Source organism: Hippocampus guttulatus, chromosome 1 (assembly GCF_054856545.1).
Source record: "Hippocampus guttulatus isolate MCC_2025c chromosome 1, RoL_Hgut_1.0, whole genome shotgun sequence".
NCBI lineage: Eukaryota > Metazoa > Chordata > Actinopteri > Syngnathiformes > Syngnathidae > Hippocampus > Hippocampus guttulatus.
This window is the reverse complement of record NC_141261.1, coordinates 21,279,745-21,307,249: the sequence shown is the minus strand read 5'-3', so window position 1 is coordinate 21,307,249 and position 27,505 is coordinate 21,279,745. Positions and strand designations below refer to the sequence as shown.

General features: G+C 43.6%; 2 protein-coding genes across 3 annotated transcripts in view; one reads left to right on the top strand and one right to left on the bottom strand.

Annotated features, from left to right (window-relative positions):
* Positions 1–769: 769 nt before the first annotated feature.
* LOC147210942 (rhodopsin) lies at positions 770–2,397 on the bottom strand. Its single transcript, XM_086118794.1, has one exon. The coding sequence runs from the start codon at positions 2,289–2,291 to the stop codon at positions 1,227–1,229; it is 1,065 nt and encodes a 354-aa protein (XP_085974920.1). The 5' UTR covers positions 2,292–2,397; the 3' UTR covers positions 770–1,226.
* Positions 2,398–15,567: 13,170 nt separating this feature from the next.
* The window catches only part of LOC147210941 (prickle-like protein 2), a 42,154-nt gene continuing 30,216 nt past the window's right edge, over positions 15,568–27,505 (top strand). The window contains exon 1 of one of the 2 annotated variants that reach the window (XM_086118783.1): positions 15,568–15,717. The gene's annotated coding sequence lies outside the window, so the exon portion shown is untranslated. The remainder of the gene's footprint in view (positions 15,718–27,505) is intronic. The other variant, XM_086118776.1, reaches the window with a different exon arrangement.

Below are 27,505 nucleotides of genomic sequence, written 5' to 3'. Positions count from 1 at the left end.
TTTGAACAACTTAAATTCATTTATTAGACCCAGCCCCCCTACCCCTCCCATTAAACCACATCCTTTCCTGTCGCGCTTGTTTCAGACAACATAAATCCTGCTTGTGTCATTTTTCTAATACTTGCCATACAGTTCACACGTTTGACAAATTTATAAAATAAGTACTGCACACTCTGACCAAGGTACCTCTGCTCTTAATTCGATTAATTTCGTTTGGACTTCATCTTACTGATCTTTATTGTTTTGTAAAAGCACAAATAACATTCTTTAAAGGGGCTGGGTATCATCTATAGTCAATTTTAAAAAAAAAAGCTCACGGAGCAGATCTGTATTCCAGGCCAGATACATTTTCATGGCGGTTGCCTTGGCAACACATGAAGGTCATAATGCTCCAGCATGGCGCTCTCTCAAACAAGGAACTTGAATCAGAATCACATTGCTAACTGCGAGTTGGACTTGGCCATTATTTGGAAGCATTTTATCCGAAAAGGACTTGATATTTTTTGTTCCAATTATTTTCGTCATTTTGTCCTGAAAGTCTTTAATTAGTGTCACCTTTACTTCAACAACATCAATACCCATCATGATAGGTGGTGTTGAGTCGTGCAATGTATTATGACTAACGATAAATAATCCCCCAGCCAGAACAAGTTCTAAATCCAAGGTGACCCGTGAGTGTGCTAAGATGCAACTCCAAATGTGTGTGACGTACACGCCTGTAATTGATGTGCACTTCGTGCCCTTGGAAGGTAGAAATTGACTCTGTAGATCAATGTATTCGGAATATGGCATTCCCATTTATTCCTTTCAACAATAAACTACATCATCATTTCTGTGATCCATTCCAATAGTAAGTAAAACATAAACGTGATGAGTCATTTGCAAAGTGCGTTTTATTTTACGTTGCCTTGATTACATGCCTCTACATTCAAAGATAAGCCGGTATCGTATAGGATCCAACTGTTAAAGATTCAAATCGATTTCCCTCAATCTAAGGGAAACAATCTCATAGATAGTAGCGTTGGATGTTGTGTACAAACAGGAACAACTCTGTAATGGGCTGATCTTTCCTGCAACTGTCTTTAGGGTGAACCAACTTGTTTGTCAAAATACAAAAAAGGAAGTTGTTTAAGTCGACGGTAGCCTTCGGTCGTGTCCTGGGAGGGGGGGGAGTCGAACTCTTCTTCTTGGACAGCAGACCACGTTGCTCTGGCTTGACGGCCCTTTTACGCGGGAGAGACGGAACTGGAGGAAACAGACGAGGCCTCGGTTTTGGAGGCAGTAGTGGAAGCGCCCTCCTCCTCTTCGAAGGGATTCTTCCCGCAGCACATGGTGGTGATCATGCAGTGGCGGAACTGCTTGTTCATGCAGATGTAGATCATTGGGTTGTAGATGGAGGAGCTCTTGGCAAAGAAAGCCGGGATGGTCATGAAGACGGGTCCAAACTCGGAGCCCTGATGTGTGAAGATCCACCAGGCCACGCCGGCGTAGGGCAACCAACATACCAGGAAGGCAATCACCATGAGCACAACCATGCGGGTGACTTCCCTCTCAGCCCTCTGGGTGGTCTCGGACTCTTGCTGAGCGGCGGCGGCCTCTTTGACGGCGCAGAGCAAACGGCCGTAGCAGAAGAACACGACGGTGAGCGGAGTGAGGAAGTGGCAGACGAACATGTAGACCACAAAGGACTCGTTGTTGAAACCCTCGGCCCGGGTGTAATAGTCGACTCCGCAGGAGCACTGCATGCCCTCCGGGATGTAACGGGACCAGCCGACGAGGGGAGGCACGGCGCAAGCACAAGCCATGAGCCAGGTAAAGGCCAAGCCCATGATGGCGTGGTTCTCTCCAAAACGGAAGTTGCTGATGGGCTTGCAGACCACCACCCACCTCTCAATAGCCAGAACCACCAGGGACCAGAGGGCGATTTCACCACCGAGGGTAGCAAAGAATCCTTCCAGATTGCAGCCCAGACGCCCGAGCACAAAGTAGCCGTGCATGGAGGTGTACATGGTGGTGGTGAATCCTCCAAACACCATGAAGAGGTTCGCCACCGCCAGATTCAGCAGGATGTAGTTTAGAGGGGTCCGCAGCTTCTTGTGCTCGATGGTGACGTAGAGGGTGAGGAAGTTGATGGGGAAGCCAAGCAGGATGAGCAAGAACATGTAGGCGCCCAGAGCGGCATAGGCTGCCGGGTTGACAAGGTAGTACTGAGGGTATTCGTAAGGACTCCGGACAATGCCGGTGGTGTTAACCATGGGGATATAGAAATACGGTCCCTCCGTGCCGTTCATGGTTGCAGCTGGCGGTCGCGATCTGCCCTTCACTGGTGTTTCTTCTGGCTGTTGCGGGAACGTGACGGAGAGGGACCTTGCAACAATCGGACCCCGGTGGCGACGGTCAGCCTTTTAAAAGGCGCGCTTTGGATTATCACTTTCCAAATCCGTCAGCACAAAGTGATTTAGGCCACGTTTAATATCTAATCCAGCCATGCCTGCAAACAGAACTGACCACTCATCAATATATGAAGGAATTAATTGCACTTGCTCGGAGCCGTTTCAAACAAACACTTTGCACAGCAAGAGACATTTATCATGTCAAACACAACTTCTATACATTTGTACTTTTTGGGTTTCTTTGCGTTTTAACCTCCTCAAGTAAATATTGGTTGTTTGGTTGCTCAAACTCTCAATCGAAGTATCTGCTTTCACTTTCAGATGAACTTATCAAGACGTGTACCTGCCTTCTATTGGGTCAAACTCCACATATCAAGTTCATCCCATTCAACCAAAAGCAGAGAAATACGGCGGAGGTATCCAATCCAGAAAGTTTGACTAAAACTGAATCGTAAAGCAGCCAAAGTAATATTTCCCATCCATCCATCCATCCATCCATTTCCTGAACTACTTCATCCTCACAAGGGCCACGGGCGTGCTGTAGCCTATCCCTGCTGTCTTCCAGCAGTAGACAGGGTACACCCTGACTTTGTTGCCAGCCAGTCACAGGGCACACATAGAAAAACCACCATTTGCGCTCAAAATCGCAACTAGAGACAATTTAGAGCAGGGAGTCTCAAAATCAGAGCCTGGAGGGCCTCTGTCCTGCACGTTTTCCGAGTCTCCCTGTTGCAACACACCTGATTCAAATGAACAGGTTCAATGTCAGGCTTCTGCAGATGATCTGATCATCTGATCATCAGATCATCAGCAAGCTCTGCGGAAGCCTGACATTGAACCTGTTCATTTGAATCAGGTGTGTTGCAACAGGGAGACTTGGAAAACATGCAGGACAGCGGCCCTCCAGGACCTGAGTTTGACACCCCTGATTTAGAATGTTCCTTTTTCACCTGCCATGCGTGTTTTTGGAAGGAAACCCATCCTGAAGAGCCCTCATCCAGCTTGTTTTCGATTTCTCCCTCCTCCAAAACACATCATTCAAATAACCAGGAACATTGTCGGGATTCTCAGAGCTTGACGATGAGCTGATTTTTGAATCTAAATCAGGTTCTAAAAGTGCTCTTGAGGACTGGACTTGGGCAGCCCTGCAGTAGACCATTTAACAGACCCTTTTTCCTTTATTGAAGAGATGAGTTGGAGTTCTTTCTTGGATTCTTTTGTGTTCCTCGCTTTCTTTATTAATTGGCCAACAGTCAGTACTTTCTGTCGTATTGTGTAAAAAAAAAGCTCAACAGATGACAGGGTGTACTCCACAATTCAAGCTTTTATTCACATCTCAAGGTAATAAACCTACCCGGTCTGCTCAGCATCACTCAAGCAAGTTGGGGCAACATTGCAGAACACGTCCTGTTATTAGGCCTTTATGAGCCACCGCACACGCACGGTGCGACCAAACCAAATTTGGAATGGATCATCCCCCAAAAAATGTTTTTTTTAAAATACGGTGGTGGCCACGCACACCCGCACAAAGGCAAACTGCCAACCTTTCTGACATATATTGTACTGTACCACTTTCATTAAACCATAAAACCCGAGCGTGATGGTCAAGGAAGAAGTGGGTTGCTACAGAGACGGAGAGAGAGTGAGAATAAAAGGGAGAATGTTTTAAAAGGCTGAGACGCTACGGACAGTATATCACTCACGTGTATTTCTCTGAATGTAATTTTCGTGCGCAGAATGTAGCAGCTTTTTAAATGGGCCTGTAAATGTAGCCTTTTATGTTGGTGCAGGCTCAAGTGTATATAGAGTATATAGAGCACAGGCTGAGTGGTGAAGCATCTAAGCTGTTGAAGAGCTCAGCACTTTCCTAATGGGTGTTGTATTAAAGAGATTTGGGGCTTATGGATGTGTTACTCTCATAGGCCTGTCACGGACTTAACGTTGTACCGGGTCATTCTCACTCAGTGGCATGTTGCCATCTTCAGCCTCATTACAATTTTATTTCTTTCTGCTGCTTTTTTCTACCTCTATGACTTGTGTCATGATTGCTGTCAGGGTTAGGCTCAAGGCCTGCAGCATCGCGGGGAAGGGGGTTGTGTGGTTGCCGTCGGCTGACCCGTGGGAAACATTCTGGTCCAATCTGACACTCGGCTGAGAAAACCAGTCATTACTTTGCCTTGTCACTGTACTGGTCGGTGATGGGACATGGAAAATGTTGATTACACTCCTCCTAAATCAAGCAAAAATGTATCAATCATACATATTACACTCGCATTTCCGCCTCTCGACAATTTCGTCTTCAGTGAATCGAGCAGGCGTGGTCCGTAGTGGGAGGGTGAGGTACACAGAGAGAGAGAACCCACACAGGCACAAGGAGTGCGGCCGTCTATGCTCATTTTAACGTACCTGATTGGTGAAGAGTTAGAGGAAAATGCAGATGAAGATTTTGCAAAACAGTATACTGTTGTGTTAGCCAGCACACTACCTAAAGGGCCTCAAATACAATCCTGCCTTTGCTGCCCTCTAGTGGTTCCTCCCCCGATCGTATACAGTCGTTGTTCCAGGGCTGGAGAGAATTTTAGTGTGAATCGGAAGTACTGCACAGTTCTATACCAGTGCAAACTAAAATTACCATGATGAATATTTTGTACTTTTCCAGCATTTGTTAAAACTGGACATTTTCATGCCTGACTCGTCAGGGCAGAGTCACCGTTTTTCAGCTTTTATCAATGTGGATAATCAGCCTGTTGCGTATTCCTTCATTGGTTTGGCTATGAACATTTTCATTTCAGGTTGGGTGCATGCGGCAAAACTCCATGATCCCCGATGGGTTTTTAATACTGCTTTTGCATATGAAGATGAGTGAAGTTTCTAAAGGACAAACGAGTGGGAAGAGTGTGATGCTCTCCCGGTAGAGAGAAGGGAACACTGCAACCAGGACATGGCACATTCCACACATCGGCCCCCACATTACACTCCACACACTGATACTGTATACATCATCAGAACAAAAATAACAGCAGCTGGTGTCGAGGTGGTCAATGCCTTCCATTTGGAAAGGTATCATCGGTCATCCGTTCCTCAATCCGCATTGGCATTTCATTGAATGAACACGAGCAAAGTCCCATTAAAAGAAAAACACCTCATGCGTTGTCGTTTCACATAAAATGGTGGATCTTTGCTGCATCATGTACCTGCAGCATCTATGCCAGCAGTGGGAGCTGTTTACTGACGTATGGCAACGCTCACGCCGCATCAGTATTGATTCGACAAGATTCTACTGTTCAGCTCGTGATTAAATGCGAGCTCTTTTCCAGGACAGTGCTCTTTCAAGATAACCTCTGACGAGTGCCTGCCGCAGCGAAAGCAACACTTTGCTCAGACTCACTTCCTGCTGGGTCACAGCCGGCGCAAAACCGTCTCTCGTTTTTTTTTTCATTGCCATCCTTGTGGATGCGTCAGCAGGTAACTCCTGCCCCCCCCCCCCCACTCAAAAAAGACATCATGTTCTTTTTTTTTCCACTCACCAGCATGCAGAGAAGATAGCCTCACAGGGGAACTTAATCCATCATACAATGAAGCCTTGTAGATAACACTTTTCAACAGCAAATTTTAATCAGACGGCTTCATGTGTCCCATAATGTATTTTTAACGCTGTTTTTTTTAAACGGCTTTACTAAACAAAGGCAGATTCCAAATCAGCACCAAAAAACCCCTCTAGAAACACATATGCAAAAATTCCATTCAGGCATTCAGTTCCATAGTTTTTTTTACGCAGGAAGTGAGTGGCGATAGTATACATGACATATATGACAAGACCCCAAATGGATAGTGTCACATCTCGTGCGTGAGCGTTCCCTTCATTTTGACACTAAGACAGCTGGCCGGTTCGCCAGACAGACGTTTCATCCTGGACATGCAGTCATCACTTGACGGCTGTTCAGATGCTGAGTGACCTTGTTGAGTCTTTGGGCCACTTTACAAATTACATGGCAGCAAAACACCCCAAAAATATGGGCACAAACCAATTAACTTTTGCATCCTCACGTCCATTTCCTGGAGGCTTACATGGCCAAAGGAGAAAACCCAAAAGGTTATTTTGCAACTCAATACTCACATTATATCTATATGGAGGCCCAGTGATCAACTGGTTAGCGCGTCAGCCTCGCAGTGTGGAATTTGCATGTTTTCCCCATGCCTGTGTGGGTTTTCTCCAGGTACTCCGATCTCCTCCCACATTCCCAAAACATGCATGGCAGGTTAATGGAGCACTCTGAATTGTCCCTCGGTGTGGGTGTGAGCGCGAATGGTTGTATGTCTATGTGTGCCCTGCAATTGGCTGGCAACAAGTTCAGGTTGTACCCGCCGACTGCCCGAAGACAGCTGGGACAGGCTCCAGCACGCCTTTGACCTTTGTGCGGATAACCGAATTAGAAAATGGATGGATGGACATATGTGTGTGTGCGTGTGTATGTATGTATATGTATACATATGTGTACTGTATGTATATGTAAAGGACATCCAATGCAACCAGACTACCGTACTTTCTTCTGTCTTCACCATTCTATCCACTGATCCGTCTTAATCTTGCCTGTTTCTTTCTCTCATTACCGTGGTCTTTTAAGTTCAATGTACACAGCCGCGCACATGTACACAACAAATTGTGCTTGGTTTTCTGACTCCCCAATCATATTGTTCATGAGAATTGCAAAGTAATTAGCAGTCCATGACATGATTCAACATCTTTCTGGTTGCTACGGTGATAAATCCACTGTGCAAGTGTAGATGGCTGAACTCCTGTCAAGTGCGTGGAGAGTCATGTCCTCAGTTTAAAACACACACACACACACACACACACACACACACGCGCACACACACACACACACACACACACACACACACACACACACACACACACACACACACACACACACACACACACACACACACACACCGAAAATGCAGAGTTGAGCTTGTTTTTATTTAAACCCAGCTGCTCCTTAATGTTTAAGGTATCGAGAGAACAGACCTGGTCGTGCACAGTGTAGAAATGTGAGCGGCATCACAAAATACACGCACGCACACCTCCCACACACTCATCTGCACATGATCACACAACAACCGCTTCAGATTCACACATATTCATCACCCACTTTTCAGAACTGCTTTTTTATCAAATCTCATCATTCATATGTTAAACAGACACACAAATCGTGGGACTTCAAACGTCAGCATAATGATGAGAGCAGAACACAACAAACACTTTCGATCAATGTGACCCCATTTTCTTCTTGCCTTTTGTTCAGACAATACTTTCTCTTTTGGAGTATTGTACAGCCTGTTGACAGAAACATGCCCCGATAAGAGATGAAGCTGAAGTCTGATGCATGTGAGCCTGTAGAATGATTGTGCCTGATTACCGAGTGATAACCAAACTGACCTTGAAGGCCGAGCCAGACTCAGCTGGGTGGATCAGAAACTGGTCCAGTGTGCCCCACTGGAGCTGATTCTGATCCCTAATCAGCTCCGAAAGTGATTGCTGGGGTTCCGAAACCCTGTCCTGTCCAAATATGGAAGTGTCCTCTTCTTGGCTGCTGAGCACACTAAGGATGTAAAAGAGAGGAAAGAAGATCACTGCAGCAAAGTGTCGATTTTGGCAATGATTTATGTATTGATTGATTTTTGTCCAGTCATATTTCAGCGTATTTGTGCCGCCATGTCGAACTAATATGGCCTTCAGAACCTGTAGTGCTGGCCAACGTGACCTGAACTATTAGGAATGGGACTGCTTCTTTAACAATTTCATCCTCACAGGGCCAGTGGTGCTGGAACTTTGATGATCTCAGCATTTTTCCATCCTCTGATTGGATGGTCAAGCAAAACATGTCTACAGTGATCTGCATTCAGGAATAATCAGCATCTCTGGTGAATATGATTTATTTACACTTTCTTTTAGGTTTTCTTCATTTTCGTAGCGAAATATTCATGTTGAATGTTGCCTGCGCCAGATATGTACTGCACCGTGGCACAGTTGCATACTGTTACACTGCATTTCCATATAATATTGATGGGTTTTTTTTACAATATTGACGTGGTAGTATAAAGAGGTGGATTCAATTGAGTAAGTCCCCGCTGAAGGGCAAGCTACCGAATGCATGGCCTGCCACTGCAATAAATAATACTGGCTTTTGCCGATTCAATAACATCAGCAGAAAGGAGAGCTTTGACAAAATGGTAGGTAGGGAGAATTGTAAACGGCAAGTATTAGGTGGTCAACACAATATTAAAAGCTGCAGACATGAAAGGTCACAAGAAATTTGTTCTGGTGTGGATATGGGAGTGTTTAATAATAGTTTGCCACTCAATGTGTTTGAAGCTCTGCTGCGTTTATTGAAATCACATTAATATTCATTGAGTGTTGAACATGGGAACAACAATCATCTACTAATCCAAGACTATTCTTAGTGCGCAACACAATTCTGATTCATGGATGTTCATTCATCGTGTGTTCGATTTGGTAGCCCAGTGAGTTTGGAGGACATTAATCATGAGCATTGAATGAGTGGTGGGAAGTGGGCGAAGACGAAAGCCAGGATTGAGTTTCTACCATGCCACAGAATTAACACAATTTCCAATTAAGCTTTCATTTCCTTAAAGAGACAGAGGTATGCAGAGACGGATCAGACGATGATGGATTAGACTTCTGGGGAGTGAGAACAGGCTCGGGTGGCTCACTGCTCCATCTGCTCGGCAACCTGATTCCACTCTTTGTCATGCAGACATGTCATTTTTCTTTTGTATATGACAATACATAATCAGCCCACTCAGTTCTTTGTGGACTTACAAAGAGGGCATCTACCTCAGGAACTATTGTAAGGTCTTGAGGTATCAGATAATTTAAGAAAAGAAGACCTTTATTTGTCTCACAATGGAGAAATTCCCAATTTACAGCAGCAAAATTATGAATAAAAGAAGCAACAAATTAAGAAATATACATCTCAGTGGACAATGTGGTTGTGCACAAACTGTCCACAAAGCAGAAGAGAATACAGAAATCCAAAGTGCAACAAAAATATGAACACAGAAAACATGCACATATAAAACATTGTTCCAAAAAAATAGAACCATCATTTTAAATTCTTGCATGAATGTTGAAGTCAATAGCCATTTGAAGTGTAGACGATACAGCATTGTTTTGATTTGGAATTAATTACGCGTTCACTGGGAGTTCTTTCCTCGTTCATTATGTATATGCAATCTCACAGTGCCTGCTGAGCCCTGTTGTGTCCATTTCCTGTTGCATGAATGCTGATGGAAGGCGCCTTGTTTCACCCCAAACACAAACGCGCAGGCCTGGAAATAGTAGTCATCCGTCCCTTGACTGAAAGTGTTTTTCAATTATTAATTCATGCTACAGGTCAGACACATCTAAGTGTGTCTTGAAAGCATCCGGAGTATCAGACAAAAATACAGCAACAAATAAATAAAAGCATCTTGTCAGGCAGCATCTGTATTTCCTAGGTCTGAAATGTTTTTGGGTGAAACTGATTGACGATGTCTTATCTCAATGCCATCTTATTGTTAGCATCAAATAACTGAAATATAAATAGCAAGCAGAGTTGGAACGGATTTTGGTTGTATCCGGTGTCATTGTCTTTTGTATACAATTCAAAAAGAAAGCACTATAAACATGAATGATGGCACTCCTTTGAATGTAAGCACATATTTGCGCTACTTTGAGCTCATCCCACTCACCCACTTAATGAGCAGCCCAGATTAGCTCATTCCTCTTTAATTATGTGGCCAAAAATTTGATGGGCCTCTGGACAATTTCTGCAAAACTGGGGACGCATCAGATTTACCCTGTTGCAAAAATAAACATAATCTAGCACTTACACAAAAGTTGTTGAATGGTTGGGCAGGGGGTTCGCCTCGGCTTGTTTCACTCTGATAATTCTCCTGTGCAGAGATTTCATCCTTCTCTTTGCTGCGGCTCCGCTGGGGTGACGCAACCCCAACACACAGCTCTGCATTCAAGAATGAAGACAACGATTGCACACTAAGGTTTTTATTTAATCATTTTTAAAATTTATTTATTTATTTAACCAAATGACTTGATTATATTGGTGTCTGTCACGATGGAAAACGTTTTTATTTTGATTTTGTGAAGGAAAAAAGCAGAAGGAAAGAGAAGAGTTCCGGGAAGAAGCCCCATTAAGATAACTTTGAACATGATTTGATTGTTGTTGTTTTGAAGTGATACATTAATTGTATCGACAGTGATCCCTCGTTATTTCGCGGTTCGTTTATCGCGGATTCGGTGCATCGCGGATTTTTTCAAACATATTCATTTAAAAAAAAAATTATAATAATATTCCGTATACATGGAGTACAGTACTGTATATGTTGATCTATGTGGCTCGCTGTTGTTTTCCAGCTTCTCCTGGACTGTTTGCGGACTTTTTGCGGACACCAGACAAGACCCAAGCTGTAGGTTGTGCAAAGAGGCACCTGAGACGATCCAACACATAACTGCAGGGTGTAAGATGCCGGCAGGGAAAGCCTACATGGAACGCCATAACCAGGTGGCTGGCATAGTCTACCGAAACATCTGTGCGGAGTATGGACTGGAAACCCCAAGGTCAAAATGGGAAACGCCTCCGAAGGTGGTCGAGAATGACAGAGCGAAGATCCTGTGGGACTTCCAGATCCAGACTGACAAGATGGTAATGGCGAACCAACCAGATATCGTGGTCATAGATAAAGGGCAGAGGAAAGCCGTTGTAGTGGACGTAGCGGTCCCAAGTGATGGAAACATCAGAAAGAAGGAACACGAGAAACACGAGAAATACCAAGGGCTCAGAGAGGAGCTGGAGAGAGACTGGAAGGTAAAGGTGACAGTCGTGCCTTTGGTGGTCGGAGCACTCGGGGCAGTGACCCCCAAACTAGATGAGTGGTTGCAACAGATCCCGGGAACAACATCGGACATCTCAGTCCAGAAATGTGCAGTGCTGGGAACAGCAAGGATACTGCGCAGAACCCTCAAGCTTCCTGGCCTCTGGTAGAGGACCCGAGCTGAATGAGGGACGGACACCACCCGAGGGGTGAGACGAGGATTTTTAAAAAATATATATATATATGCTATTGCATTTCGTGTGTATACCTCCTTTAGACAAAAGTATTACTTCAAAAATGATCAATTTTGTTTGGATCTAAATATACCGTTTTGTTATTAGTTCCCCATGAGTTCACAGAGGGTGACATTTCCAGATAAAACATGTACGGGAATGGACAGGTAATTCGAAAAGGGACACTGGGACATAATCACACCATCAGCACAGTCGACTGAGTTGTAAACATTCACACCTGAGTGGCAGGAAATAGCGCGACTTGGAAATGGATATGTTTTGTTTCTATGTAGAGGGTCATCTATAAAAAAAAAAAACAAGTGTGACGCAGACAAGCTCACACTTCAACAGCAAAATGTGTTTTCACCCAAAGGAAACAAGTATTGTACACGCTAGTTTTTGTGTTATGTGTATTTTCTGAGAGCGAGATGGCAGGTCTTTCACAGTCTTGGACAGTGGTTTGAATCGTTCGTGATTTTGGCTCAATGGCCCAACAGTTGCCTCTGACTATGACCACGCTGAATATTTGCATTTGACTTTCATCCAGCCATCAAACTTTCTATTCAAGTTTCTGGCTCATTAATTTCTGACACACCGTGATGGTTGGTGGTGGTAGAGTTCCGGCAAAAAAAGCAAGAGAAGTCAAGAGTTCATGGAAAATGTATTTATGACAAAAAGATAACCAACTTCAGGTTATAAAAAAAACATCCATAATACGAAATAAATGAGACCCCAAAGAGCAAATAAATATGGGGAACAGACAGACAATTTAAAGGAAACTGGAATTAAAATACCAATAGACATGTGATGTCAATTCAACATCACGATGACACCAAACATTAAGATCAAATTGTCATCATCATTTGGTCAAAATTGTCAATCAAAATGGCATTAAACCTTTGACAGCATTTTGATACATGTTAAATGTTATTGATGTTATTTTGACATTACAGTACTTCAATATTAAGGTTCTTTGAAATTTCACCCAAATATTGCTGTGATGTTTTATTATGTTTCGATGTCAAACTTGTGCAAAGAAACCAAAAAACAAAAACACTATCACCATAATGTGTGAAATGTGTGTACATGCCAACAAAATGCTTTTAGCAATGCTGACCAACACAAGGGGGCTGGTTGAGGACCTGACTTTCCGGATCTGGCCACGTCCCTAAACACCTGTGTGCTGATGAGTGTCTCAGAGCGCACTGTGAGGCGGGACTTTTGGTTTATGATGACAAACAACTCGGTTGAAACCAATTGGCTGATGTTGGTTGATGTATTTTGTGTGTGAATATTTCGATTGAGACTGTAATGGCTTCGTGCTAGTTGCCAAGTCTTTTGTCTGTTATCATCCCTAAAGAAAAAGAAAAAATCACACTCAATGCAAAATGCTTCAACTTATCATGGAAGTCAACATTTTGACCAATCGCCAACATCAAATTGATGTCATGGTGCCCGCTGGGAAGGAGGCACACCGAAACAAAGGCACAAGTGCCTGGAGAGAGCTGATTGGTTGACATGAGGAGAGCAGAGCTGACAAGAACAGGTGGCGACGACGTCACGAGTAGGCAGGGGACCCAAGAAAACAAATAAAAAATGAATCCCAGAAGAAATTGGAAATGATCTGTACTGATTTTAACTGAAAGACTAACAACAAAGTTGCTGAATGTATTATTTATGTATTTAGTTGTTTGCATTGTGTTGCCATGCACAGCACATCTGAGGCCCCTCTTTCACAGTTAAGTGCTTGCTGCCTTGTAGAAGTGGTAGCCAGGTGAAACCAAAGGTCATCTAGCATGACGCAGACTCTAATCAAGGCTCATTATCATCCTCCTCCATCGACCTCATCTTGCACTGCTCCAACCGCACGTTGGCTCATTAGTCTCTTGGACTCACAGCACCAAAATGAATCATTGCCTTAGCTGATGTTAGATGGGACATCATGCTTTCTGTGGAAACTTCAGCATCAATCTAAAATGTACTCTAACCTTGACGCATGAACTTCATTTGACCTGTAATCTTTTGACTGTCCAACTGTTAGACGTTTCACTGCTTTATGCACAAGCGTTCATCTTCAAAATAAAGCTCCCTGACTTGAACATATCCTCCACGCCTCTCTGCCTGTCGACGGATGGTGTCCAAGGTGCGTGGGAGAATGTCTGCCCTCTCGTCCCTGATGATGACATTGTCTTCATGCCTCCTTTACCTCTATGGTAGATGTCAAACTAGAGGCCCAGGGGCCAGATCTGGCCCACCAAATCAGTTTATGTGGCCCGCGAAAGCAAACCAAACATGTTCACTTCCATGATGCTTGCTAAAATCCCAACCAAAATTTTAAATTTTCCGATGTAATAAATAAGAGACCTATTGTAAGTATTTTCTTGTAACCAAACCCCTCATTTCAGTAACTTAAACAATAGTTGAATAAACCGTTATTACTGACTTTTTAAAAATATGGTTTCAGTCATTATGGCCCTCCAAGGGAAACGGTAACTAAAATGTGGCCCACAACAAAAATGAGTTTGACACCCATGGTGTCATGGTTCTGTTTTTCGGCCTGGCCAGCAGGTGACATGAGCGGTCTTCGGGGAGCACACCTGCTGCCAATCTGTAATTATGAGACCCTGTATTTAAGGACTCTTCTGTTGTGCACCTGTGTTGGAGTATTGTTTATTGCCTTGCCACTTCCACGCTCGTTGACCTGTTGTTTGCTATCGTTCTCGTCGTGTTTCTCGTTCTAGTTTTTCGGTACTATTTTCTCTGCTCGGCAGACCTTTATTTTACACATTGGATTTTTCTCGCGTGTTTTCCAATACGTTGTTTTTCTTTCTCATACTCGGTTCTATTTCTGTTCCCTTGCCTTTTAGATGCAAGCGTTTTTTGTTAGCCCTGCTTATAGTAATTACTAAACTATTTTTGTTTTTTACGGATATCTTGTTGACGTCTGCGATTATTGGGATCCAAAACCTGCTTCAGCTCGCACGCAGACGTGACGCATGGTCTATGGCCTCCTTCATTCATTTTTTGAAGGAACTATCTGTCTATCTGTCTGTCTGTCTGTCTGTCTGTCTGTCTATCTATCTATCTATCTATCTGTCTGTCTGTCTGTCTGTCCAAAATAATGGGAACAAATTGACTACCGGTACTCATTTATTTATCTTATCAAGCCAAAAATATATTGATCCGGCCAATTTTGGATTCAATTGGGGTGAATGTGGCCCATGAAGTCAAATGAGTTTGACACCCTTGCTCCAAATGCAATACAGGTGCCCTGGTATCCCCTTTGATCCTAGTGTTTAAAAGCAGTGATCCTTATTGTTGATTTTTCATTGCTGCACATATTAAGCACGGCTGATCTCATACTATGAACTGATCAAATATTCCAAAATAAACAAACCAGGATGTGAAATGAAATGAACCCACTGATGGGGAAGAGAGAAGAATTGTGATTGATCCTTTGTAGCCTGACAAAGCCTGCCACTGAAAATGGCATTTTGAAAGCACGGACAGGTGAAGTGACGCTTCCTCTTGTTGCGTTCCATTGTGAACTGACGTGTTCAATAAAGATTTTGTTATATAAAAAGAGTGTGGTTTCTGTTTTCGAACAAATCGGTTTTTGAACAGCCTTCTGGAACGGATTATGGTCGAAAACCGAAGTATGACTGTCCTTGTGTTTTGCTGATCCGAGTCTGTGTGTCACTGCCACGGTTGGCTGATAGCTGGTGATTCATTTGAACAGGCTTTGAGGGGCTGGCGAGATGAGGGAGGATGGGTTGGTGGTTCGAGGTGCGAAGGGGGGAGCAGGAGGTGAGTGCGAAGACTTAAACCAAAGCCCGTAACAGTTGTCCGTTACTGTTTTTCGAACCATCACATCCACACAGATATGTGAAAATGGTGACAGCGTAATGTAAACACATTTTACCAGCTGTGAAAGAGAGCGAAATACAGTGAGAGGGAGAAAGAGAGACAGAGAAGGGGGTGGGGGTGGAGAGAGACTGATGACAGCCTGCAGCCCCCAGCACGGGCAGAACGCCTCCTCGTCGTCTACCAGACTGCAAGGAGAGAGAGAGAGAGAGAACCGTAAACTGCCAGTGCGTTGCGGTGCCATGCCAGTCGGTCCGCGGGAAGGAGTCCAGTGTGAGCGACTCGCTTCAACCCACTGCGTCGATCGGAAGAAGGAGCTGCCGCACTAACAGGTGAGTCTCAGCAGCATCTTGACACTTTCCCCAAGCTCAGGCTCACTTGCCTTTCGGATAACAAAGAGTACATATTGACATTCTCACTAAAATGTTCATTATTTACAAGCTTGTCCCCAGTTAGAAAATGTCATTGCTGAAAGTTTTCCCAATGAAACAGCTGCGTCTATCATAAGGTGAGAAAGGAAGAGGTGTTTGTTTGGGGGGGGTGGGGGTTCACGTGAGTGTGAAGGATTGTGTATCTCTTGAGTGGTATGTGAAAAAGACGACAGGGACGTGGGGAAAAGCATGGCCTCTGATAGGAGCGAATCTGCCTGGTATCCCCTTTCCCCCAGTGGAAATCCATGTGTCCCTGAAAGAGCGAGTGGGTGGAGTGGGAACGATTTCAGCAGTGGCTTTGCAAACCGCTATCAGCCTTGTTTAGAAACCAAAGGGGGAAACATAAAGACCGTGCTGTTTTTAATGTTGCGCTTTAGGCGGGCAGCAATACTGGAAGCAATGTGCACACACATTGCAGCTCACAGCGTGTGGACACAGTTGTAAATCAGGAGGTGTTTACATTTCAGATTTTGCCTGTTTTTCTTCAGATTAGTGTGAGCCTTTTGTCACAGACGCACAAGAGAATAACTGCAGTCATCCTTCTTTGCTGTGGCATCGACAAGAGGCAATTTGTCTAGAACAAGATTGCCTAATTCCAAAAGAGCCCCAGTTGTATGTTTGCTGTGGAATGTTTTGTTGTTATTCTGTTGAATGCTTGATCTTGCATGAGGTATTAACACGAGTGAGCTCGAACTCGTTTCTAATCTCGCATATAAATGACATTACAAATCAGCCACTTCTCCATTTTAGAATTCTTGTCTCCTGTGCTGTTGCATTATGGGATGTAAAGAAGGAACATCTTTCAGCGTGTGCAACTTGTAGGAGTGGACTCTTTTTAAACTTGAATGCGGCCTTGTTTTTCTGTTCAAGAAGAGAGGTAGGAGATGTGAGTAAAAGGGTCCACATGACTAGATGATATTTTACAGGCCCACTTGATCTTGGCTGCCCCTGTGAGTGAACGTTGCCCTTCCGTTTTTGCGACTCGGGATGCGGATGCTGCGCCCTGCAAGTGTCAACCTGTCAACCATTTTGGTCACGTCGAGGAATCAGTTGCAGCTCCCCAGTGAACCCGCCATGTTTTTTGTTTTTTTTTATCAAGCATCCCCCCATCAATCCTTCCCCGCCTTCATGCTGCTCCCACCAGATTTGGAATGTTTGTCTCTTCACTTTGAGTGAGCACTACACCCCCGCCCCCGCCCCCACTACACCCGCACCGCATCGCCGCTCTGGTCACCACAGAAACGGCTGATTCAGGATGGGTGGGCGGGTGTCTCAGAGTTCTCGCTGCTGTACCCCATACAGTGCTTTCACAGTGCGCTTGTGCTTGTGTGCTGCTTTTATGTGCCTGACATGCTGACAGCTCAGGTGGCTCACTCAAACGTTACACAATTATGTCAAGACAACAAAGGCTATTTGTTCACCTTTCCCATAGGATGCGTATGGTTTTTGACTGAATTACCTTTTTAATACTTGGCATGATTTTGAAATATCTCGGACGAGCTCTGTTTGTTAGATTTTTTTTTTCCTTCTCGAAATGCTTATTGGGGATTTTGACATCTCTCCTGACTTGGTTTAGCTTGATCGGGAGTGCTCAGGTTGATTTTCTTTTCAGAGTCACCTGGTGTGTGTGTGTGTGTGTGTGCGTGTGTGTGTGCGTGTGTGTGTGTGTGTTTACAGATGACACTACAGTTATTAATAATGCACACTCCTATGACTTGGGCATTTAATAATAGATATGCCATGACCTTTCTCTTATATAAGCAAGAGAAAGCAGAACGTGCAAGGCTGGCACACAGTGAATGATAAAAAGCAGCTTTAGTTAATTGCATTTTATTTTTTCCGCCATCATCGTTTAATCCGTGTTGTGCCATGTTCAGGATTGCTTGTGTTGCTATGGTGATGGCAGCTACTGTCACTTGAAAAAGCTTATTCTTCAAGGTGTCAGAACAAGAAATGGAAGTTGTTTACACCACAGCCTATCCAAGCGGGAGCCTGAGAGTTTATCCTGCTGTGCCAGATTAAATTAAAAAGGGAATTTGCTCTCACCGAGGAAGTTATGATGGAGAGCAACTTGTTCTCCCCCAGAGGTGCTTTTCTTTAAATTTAATTCCCAAACTTCCTATTAATTAGAGTCATACCCTTAATATAACTTTTTGTTGAAACAAATCTGAATAAAGCGGCTCTCAGTCTGTAATTTAATCCCAACAGAACTAATTGCAGCAAAAATGTGTTTTCTCTTTGGTTGAAATACTGTATGTACCGGTATATATCAATATGCGCTGGCTGCAGAGATTTCTCCACCCTGCAGTGTTGATCGGTGACGCAGCCTGAGACTGCTGACCCGTCACAAGTGTGCCAGAACAAAGAGCCCACACTGTCATCTCGGAGACAAACTCACCACAGATGATGACAAAGATGTCGCTTTTTCACAGCGTATCAAAGAGGTGCAGATTGGGAGAGTGTGACATGATACCCGGGTGCACCTGCAGCTTTCAGTTTGTAATCTGAGAATTCATTTGAAGTAGACAAAAACACAAAATGGAAATGTGCAACTTCACAGAGTGCCCACAACAATTCCACTCTAATAAATGAAATATTTTGAAAGTAAGGAACAGCCTTAAGTTAACTTTTTTGTTGATACTCACTAAAAAGCCCACTAAGATCAGAGATTACATGTCAAATGTGTTTTTCAAATTGAAAATTGATCTTTTGGAGGCTGTCATTACACCATTATTTGGCAGACATATGCCAGCCCGCGACTGCTTTTATCCATTGTCTGTAGGGTAAACTGACTGAATGCGAGGCAACAGCTATTCTGTCTTTCTGAAATGGCATGACACCTTCTTGTGACTGGCTCCAAGTCAGCCCTGCAACCATTCAGAAGCTCTAAAATTGAATTGCCGAATAGACGGTTGATCATTTTTATTTTTGGGATTTCAAAAACGTTTACACAAGATGAAACCCACTGCCTCTCATTTTGCCTGCACTACGCTTCCATCATTTTGGGTGCTGGTTTGTGCTGGTTGCACTTAATGTCACATTATATAAATGACTTTGTGCATGCTAAATTCAACAATTTATTTATGCCCCTCACAGAATGTGCAAAATTAATTGCCTGGCAATTTTGCCTCTTTGACAGGCACCAGTTCCGGGATGCATACAGTTAGCATTATCATTGCATACGCAAGCAAGTTTGCACTTTTTTGCACATGCAAAAATTTAGGAAATCAAGTCCAAAGCGTTAATAAATGACAAACAAAAAATGGAGACTTTCACAATCACAACGCTCCTTGTCCAAAGTTATTCGTACCCTCTCTGTCACAAAAATGTTGAGGTGTGACCCCACACAGAGCTATTGAAGGGAGGCTGCATGAAGGCTAGAAAAGTGACTTGTTTGAATCTTTAGTCAATGTGGCAAGGAGATGCAGAGTAGGATGTGCAAACAGCCTCTGGGCACGCACACTCCTTGAAATCGTTGATATTCGCTTGGGGGGAAAAGTTCGTCTTTAAGATAAGTGAGGATCCAAACAAATGTTGGTGTAACTGGGGAAACAAAAGGAGGAGTGCAGTTTTGTAGAGGAAATATTCAGGTTACTTCACATAAATGAGCATTCGCTTGCACAATTCTGTCAACACTAGACAATGGCAAAAATAATATCTTTTGTATCATGAATGCAATATTCATATTCACATCATTTGTCCTCCGCATTGAACCCATCAAGGATGTGAACAAAGTCAAGCACTCACTGGAGCAGGGCGCCCGCTAGTATTGTCCACGGACCCATTTTAAGTTCTGATGGCTTGAACAAAAAGTACCATTTTTTGTTGACTTGATTTGTATTAGATTTCATTTTGTTTCATATCGTGTCGTATTGTTTTGTTGTTGTTTTTTTTTCTCATGTCTCCTCGTTTTTCCTTTCCACCTGCTCTCGTCAGCCCCGTTCGTTGTCTACCAATCAGCTCCGACCGGCCTCTCTGTTTCAATTTCTGACTTGACTGAGAACTTGAATCTATATCTTTTTGTCACTGTTTTGCCTCTTGGTTACTTTGAAAAGTCCTTTGCCAGCATGACTTTTGTGTAGCAACCTCACTGCTCCTTTGCACTCTTCCAATCTGGATCAGCCCTCTCAGCCATCTGCTCGGCTTCTCTCTTATTGTACAAAACAAAGACTAGTTGAAAGTGGTGCTTTGACTACATTTTTGGGTGAAGGAGGTGAAGCCGAAGAATAGAAAAAAGGATGGCAGAGAAGAGCTTAAAGGAGGCTTCATTCACTTTACATGTGTGGCTTGATTGGTAGTAATTAATTAGTTTAGCTTGGAAAAATGCATAAAAGCTGAAAAATACACTTCTATATTGAAATATTTCACTTTTATGGCAACATTTTCAAGACAGTCCTTGTTCTTGTTGGGTCCCAATAAGATGTAATGTGTGCAAACTCACTGCTGGACAACACAAAGAAAAACAATGCCCAGAAACGGCAAACAAAGTGTTCACCGGCATGTTATTCCACATATTTTACAAAAAGTGTACTTAAGCTTTGTCAAGCACAAGAACAGGCAGGCAAGCATGCATGTGCAGCGAACAAGAATGAAGAGGAGTCATTTTCAGTTTGAAAGGGGACATGTCACGCAGGTGACATTAAAAACCAATGCCGTGCTGAGTATTTTTAATGATCCCGGGGCGGAAGATGAGCTTAACTGTGTGCATCCTCACAAACCTTTGCCATCCCTGCAGCAGGTGGCGCTTTGTGGGTCATCCATCCATCCATTTTCCGAACCGCTTGATCCACACTAGGGTCGCGAGGGGTGCTGCAGCCTATCCCAGCCGTCTTCGGGCAGTAGGCGGGGGACACCCTGAATCAGTTGCCAGCCAATCGCAGGGCACACAGAGACGAACAACCATCCACGCCCACACTCACACCTAGGGACAATTTTAGAGCGTCCAATCAACCTGCCATGCATGTTTTTGGAATGCGGGAGGAAACCGGAGCACCCGGAGAAAACCCACGCAGGCCCGGGGAGAACATGCAAACTCCACACAGGGTGGCCGGAGCTGGAATCGAACCCGGTACCTCTGCACTGTGAAGCCGACGCGCTAACCACTGGACTACCGGGCCGCCGCTTTGTGGGTCATTATGTCCATAATTCAAGCGCAGCCCGTTCTCTTATATTAGAGACACCGGAGCAAAGCTCTGTTCATCATGCGCACAAGTTAAGAGGACATGCTGGATTAATTCCAGCATTGTCCATGCGTGTGTGGCTTGCGAGCGAACGGGCATCATGTCTGCTCCACTTCTTGGTCCCACTTGTTCCTCAAAGTGTATTTTGTACCATCAAAATGGCTGGAAACGATATGGCTTCAACTTTCAGAGCTAATGCTCCATTCCATGTAGCTGTGTGTGTATATCATTATGCAGCCGAATCCAATGTTGACATACTGTACATGTGACAATGATCAAGTGATGTGTTCATTGAACATGACGGCCAGCTATATTATTTTTAAAATCGGTTTTAGAGTTATTAAATGTTCATGGAAAAATATTGACGTCAGCAAATTGATTATAGACAAAATATTGACTGTTTACTGCTGCAAATAGCATACATATGTGAAGTATCCCTTGAAGCTTGGGCTTCATATTTGATTGACCGCAGAGTGAGTTCTGTTTTGTGGCAATGTTTGTATCAGCATTTTCCGTACTTTCTCCGGAGCCCAGAAAATGCTGACTGGATCAATGTGCGGTTTATGCATGGTGAGAGGGAGACTGCCCCCCCCCCCCCCGCCCCCACCCACACTAAAAATAAATTACAATTTGCATCCTTGGGGGAGTCAAAGGAAGGAAAAGAAAGTGGACTCAGTTGGTTTGCATGTGGATTGATCTGCGCTCAGCCAGCCTGACAGTGGGATGTAAATATTGCGGCCGCTTCTGGTCACATTTGTTCATGGAGTTGAGGTAATCTTCTGTGGTGCTACGCTGCCCCGAGGTTGCTGACTCACTCTGTCTTTAAACTAGTGACGTTGTTGCAGCGATTCTTTTAGAAGTGTAGGCGCACTCATTCAAAGCCCAAGGAACACGTAATCACACAATGAACCGAATGTACCACCCACATGCATGTACAATTGCATATGACACATGTCATAATGGAGTAGCATTTTTCCTTGCACACTGTCAGTCGGCGCTTTCTTAAATGTCTTTTTAATGAATCACTCTATTCAGTCTGAGATTTGATTTATTTATTTATTTTTACACTGTTGATGAAAACTGTGGTGAAAGATGTGAGTGAGTCAAGATGGATGATCTTAAACCTCACCCTGGTGGCAGCCTTTATCAATTCTATCCCCTCGATGATTCATACTGATAGCTGCATCCTACTGCCACTACAGACTCTTTTTTTTTATACGTTGTTCCCTTCCTACTGATGCCTCCCTGTCAGGAGATTTATTTCAGTAATACTTCTGTACTAATGGTGGCACGGTCATCGAGCGGTTAGCACATCCAGCTCTGGCCCCGAGATCATTCAGAAGCTCCAAAACCCATCACCGGCACTGTCACGCATGACCCTGGTGAGGATAAAGTAGGACGAAACGTTTGTTCTCAAATGGGTTTTGATCAAGTGGAAACTTTCTTTAAACCTGCACGGTTTTACCGTCGATTGGTCAGTACTGCTTTTGTGCCTTTTCAGGAAATGATAGATGACTAACTGGTTGTATGGCTTGATGGTTGGAGCTGATCCACCTGCTGCTTTGGCATGGGGAGCCCTGCAAATGTTTTCGCATCTATGGACGGATATAATTTTTTCTTGATGCAGGGCCTGCACTTAATTTGTTTAAAAAATACTCATGCAGCTGTCGATTGCTTTAGTTAATATCGATGAGCCACGATAAATAGAAATATCTATGAGGCTGAGACTCTGTACAACATAATTAATAATTGATCAACAAAACCCAGCCGAACCTTGAAATTATCCATTTGAGAGGCTTTTGTAGAAGTTCTTAACAATGTTTGTTTGGTTTCCATACTTGAGATTGTAATTTCTCTAGATGACTTTGATTAGTGATGTAAACACAGATGGTAACAATTAGGGTCTCAGCAGCAAAAAATGATCACCGCTCAGCCACTTTTCACCCTCGGGCGCAAGATTTCTCCCGCGCATCCGCAGTTTAGAACAGGGATGTGCAACTGGGGCGTCCGCATGTGACTCACATCCGCACTCCGAGGGGCCCCTGAAGTAACTGGGATTTCAATTAAATTATTATGATGACTCCCGTATTTTAATACTGAACTGTAATACTGCTGTCGAGCACTAGGTGGGAGACATCACATTGTTCAGCACCTGAATCCCCCTCACTATGAACAAAATGCATAGTACTGCTAGAGCTTTTTGCTATAATGCGCAAGCTACCGGCTTTACTATGTTGCGCACTAGTCCAGGTCATGGTTCCATGTTTACAATTTGAAACACATTTAAACATCCCATCACATCAGTCACAGAAGTTGTCAGTAATAGCGTCAGTAATAAGATGACTGCCCTCTTGCTAAGACCCTTCTTGGTCTCTCTCTCTCTCTCTCTCTCTCTCTCTCTCTCTCTCTCTCTCTCTCTCTCGCTCTCCCCCCAACCCCCCTTCTCTTTCTCATGTAAAAGTAGAATTGACAAAGTCACCGTAACCTAACAAAGGCTGCCTCTGGCCATAACTGTGCATCTCATAGGATGAAGGGTGGAATGGATGATATTTTACAGCAGTTCACCGTGACAGTCTATTTTGCCAGAAAAAAGACATTGAAAACATTTGAATGTTCCATATAGTAACTCACAGTTGACTAAACTAACCCATTTAATCACTGTGTTTGTAAAAAAGACTTAAACGTTTACGAGAGAAACCAGAGTCATGATCAAACTGGGACTCGGTCAAATAACGAGGCTTTTTCAACTTGACCTTAGTTTTGTATTGGTGCTCTTTCGTGATCTCCTGCATGTCGCTTAGACTCAATCTGATTGTGTTCCACCATTTTGATAAATGCATCCTGTTCCTGGGGGCGGCGGCGGCAAGAAAATGACTCTCTGTACAGTAGCGATTCAGTTGCACAGTAGGCGAGACTTCAGAAGATAAGAGAAGCTATAACCGATTTCAGATGAGGACTTCACTGGGAATTCCAAATAAGTCGGAGATTAATCAACGTGGGAAATGCATTCAATACTCAGAGTTGTTTTATTTTCCGACATTAGTTGATTTGGGGACGCATCAATCCTTTTTCAGTAGTTCTCAGAATATAGAGACACATTTTAATTGATTTTTGATACAAGGCGAATTGAAAATGGGGTGGTGGGGGAGTGGGGGGGTGTAATTACAACCTGTCGAAGCGTTTTTCTCTTTTGGCTCCAGACAGACGGCGGTTTGCGAGGCTGCTCTCATATTCAAAAGCTTCAAGGATGACTGCCTTCAAATCTGCAGTTCGGTCGTGAACGAAAATTTTCTCCTTGTGACCCTTTTGTCTCTTCGCTTCTAATGTTGTCAGTTCATCTGCTTCATGTGAGATACAGGTGGAACTTGCGTCTCACTTTGTGTCCTTTGTTTTGGCAAAATCCCTCCTCTCTTTCTTTACATATTTATTTTCCGAACTGAAAGCAGCGCTTATCTGCAAATGAGCAGATGTCATCGTGCTCCGCTGCTCACAGGTCAGTGAAAAAGGCTCCTTTAGAGCTACAGTATTGGCCCTCTCCTCAGATGATAGCCTCGCTAGGTTGATATTCCGTTCGTCATTGTACTCTCAATAATTTTGGTGTAAATGTTTTGGAATTTCGGTGAGATAACCAACACGGCAACCCAGTCAATTCATTGCAAAAAGGTCGGATTGCGTCAGAATCTTTGTCTGGCTTGAGCTTTTTTTTTTTTCCCCCATCTGCGCCCTTTGTCTGTTTTCGTCTTGTCACAGTCAACTTTCTGCCTTTGTTCATGTTGGAACAACTAATGTGAGTCACTTGATTACTCTGGAGCACAAAAGAGCTTGTTGTTTTTTTTTCAGAGGGAGTGGAATGAATCATACCCTCTTTGCTCATTTTCATTTTGGGTCTCAACCAAATTCATTATCATTAGTATTTTAACCTTTCTGGGAAGCTAAAAATGACTTTTTTTGAGCGGGGGGATCACTTGAGTTGAAGTAGTTTTGTTTTACACTACAGTGAAGCATGTGAAAATGTCAGCCATCTGGTGCACATCCAGATCTCGAGCTGCCGAGATGGCAAAACACATCTGCACCTTGATGTCCCGCTGCCGTGTGTCGTAGCTTTCGGCCAGATGAAGTTCAGACATGGCATCATAGATAAAAGGCGTTTATGACAGTATATATATCATGTCGGTCTAAGTCAGTCATTTCTAACCTTCATTGAAGTTATTTATCTAAGGCACATCTTTTACATCGGAGAAAACCTCTGAACAAATCAAACAAAAACCTTTTTTAAAGTGACATACGTAAGTGACATTCCATAGATTCTATGCCATTTGCTGCTTTTAACGCTCTCCAAATAATACAATACATGCAGATTTATATAGCGCTTTCACAACAGCGGCAGCTGTAACAAAGCGCTTAACAAAACAGTTAACATAAAGTAAAATAATAAACACAACACATATCATAAAACACGGACATTTGTGCAGTCCTAACCACTTTTCTGTCACACGCTTTGTGTTTGAAGCAGTTTGAGATGAAAGAGGACAGAATCAAAGTGTCCTTTAACCAGTGGATCAGAGACGTCATGCTCAAAATGTGCACACGTCGGCTACAAGCTAAGTTTCAAAGTCAACAAGAAGCTGTAGCATCCATTGACCAAAAAAAGAGATAGGTTCACTTCTCCTGTCCCATGGAAATCCATTTCAATTCCAAGCGGCGACTCTCAGTTCCAAATACGCGTCGGCGCAGAGCGCCGATGCTCCTCTCTCCTCATCCTCAGCAGCCATCCATCCAACTGCACCAACGCCGACTGTCCCACAGCGCCGACATCTCCACTGAACAAAACGGGGTTGTGACAAATGCTGCCCATTACAGGCGCAAAAAACACAAGCGCCCAGGTCTGTCCAGCACCGACAGTCAATGGCGCCGACATCCCTCCCCAATCAAAATCTGTGCTGGTACAGGCGTGCTGCCGAGAAGGCGCAACCACCAAGCACAGATACTTCTCCTTTGACGAATGTCGTGGCCAAAAAATGCTGAAAACAGTCCATATCAGGTCCACACGATGAAACAACAAACAACATGTGACAAAACAAAAAGACAAAAACAACAAAAAAGAACAAAAAAGCAAGGCTCTTGAAGAGCACTTGCCGAAGGCTGCCTACTTGGGCGCCATCTTGGAAAAAATAAAATAAAATAAAATAAACCGAAAGAGTTGAGTCCAGAGTTTTCTGATAAGACACATTCTTACAACAAATGCGGCAACTTGATTGTTTGGGTCATTGTTTTATTGTACTGAAACTCATTTGAGAAAAAAGGCTGAAATTTACAGTCAATGAGTTTCTAGCATATAATCAGCAAACACGTGAAATAGAAGCACATGACAGTGATTCGACGAAACGTGTGTTTTAAAACCAATAACATGAAAAATAACTAAGGTAGAAGAATTGCGGAGTGATTTCAACATCTGTTACTTTTGGCTTTCCCATGGCCTGCAGAGGATATGATTGGGACAACTTTCTATGGACCATGTGACTTCAACATGAAAATCCTTCAAGAGTAAAATGTTGGATTGATAGGACTGATTTAAAAACAAAGGAAACTGACCTAATTTAAATTGGTTTTAATCAAATTAAATGTAACTGGAAAAACAGTATAACAATGTATAACAATTCTGCAGGGACAAAAATGGTGCAGGGACAAATAGAATGTGTTGTTCAAGGTACTTGAAATCACTTCCATTGTACTTTTTAAATACAACATCAAATTAATGTGCAGGACACGACAAACAAATTGACAGCGCTCACCGATGCTGTTGACACCCTGAAGACAACCAACGGAGCTGAAGTAACCCCCCTGACCCGATTGTTGCCAAGTGTAGGAGATGAACCCATGCACTTGATTAGCAAAGTGTGAACATGCTACAGTAGATTATATTTCCTCATGACCACCACACTAAACATTCTTCATAGTTTCCTTAAAATATATAAATCAAGGAATATCTTATGCTCGGCACGGTGGGCGACTGGTTAGCACGCCCGCCTCACAGCGCAGAGGTGCAGGGTTCGATTCCGGCTCCGGCCTCCCTGTGTGGAGTTTGCATGTTCTCCCCGTGCCTGCGTGGGGTTTCTCCGGGTACTCCGGTTTTCTCCCACATTCCAAAAACATGCATAGCAGGTTAATGGAACGGTCACTCTAAATTGTCCCGAGGTGTGATTGTGAGCACTGATGGTTGTTCCTGCGATTACCTGGCAACCAGTTGAGGGTGTACCCCGCCGACTGCCCTTTATAGATGGCTGGAATAGGCTCCAGCATGCCCTGCGGCCCTCGTGAGGAAAAAGCGGTTTTGAAGGTGGCTGTATGGAATATCTTATTTTCAAAGCATTCCATTCATTCTACCAAATAACGCAATGCAGAGAGATAATGGCCTCTCTTAGCACAGTAGAAAAAAAATGAACAGAAAGTTATTTGGAAAAACTAAATGAAGGTAATCAGAATTAAACAAAGCTAGATATATGTTAATG

Coding starts and splice junctions, on each gene's coding strand:
- LOC147210942 (XM_086118794.1), bottom strand. CDS start 2,291: ATGAACGGCACGGAGGGACCGTATTTCTATATCCCCATGGTTAACACC.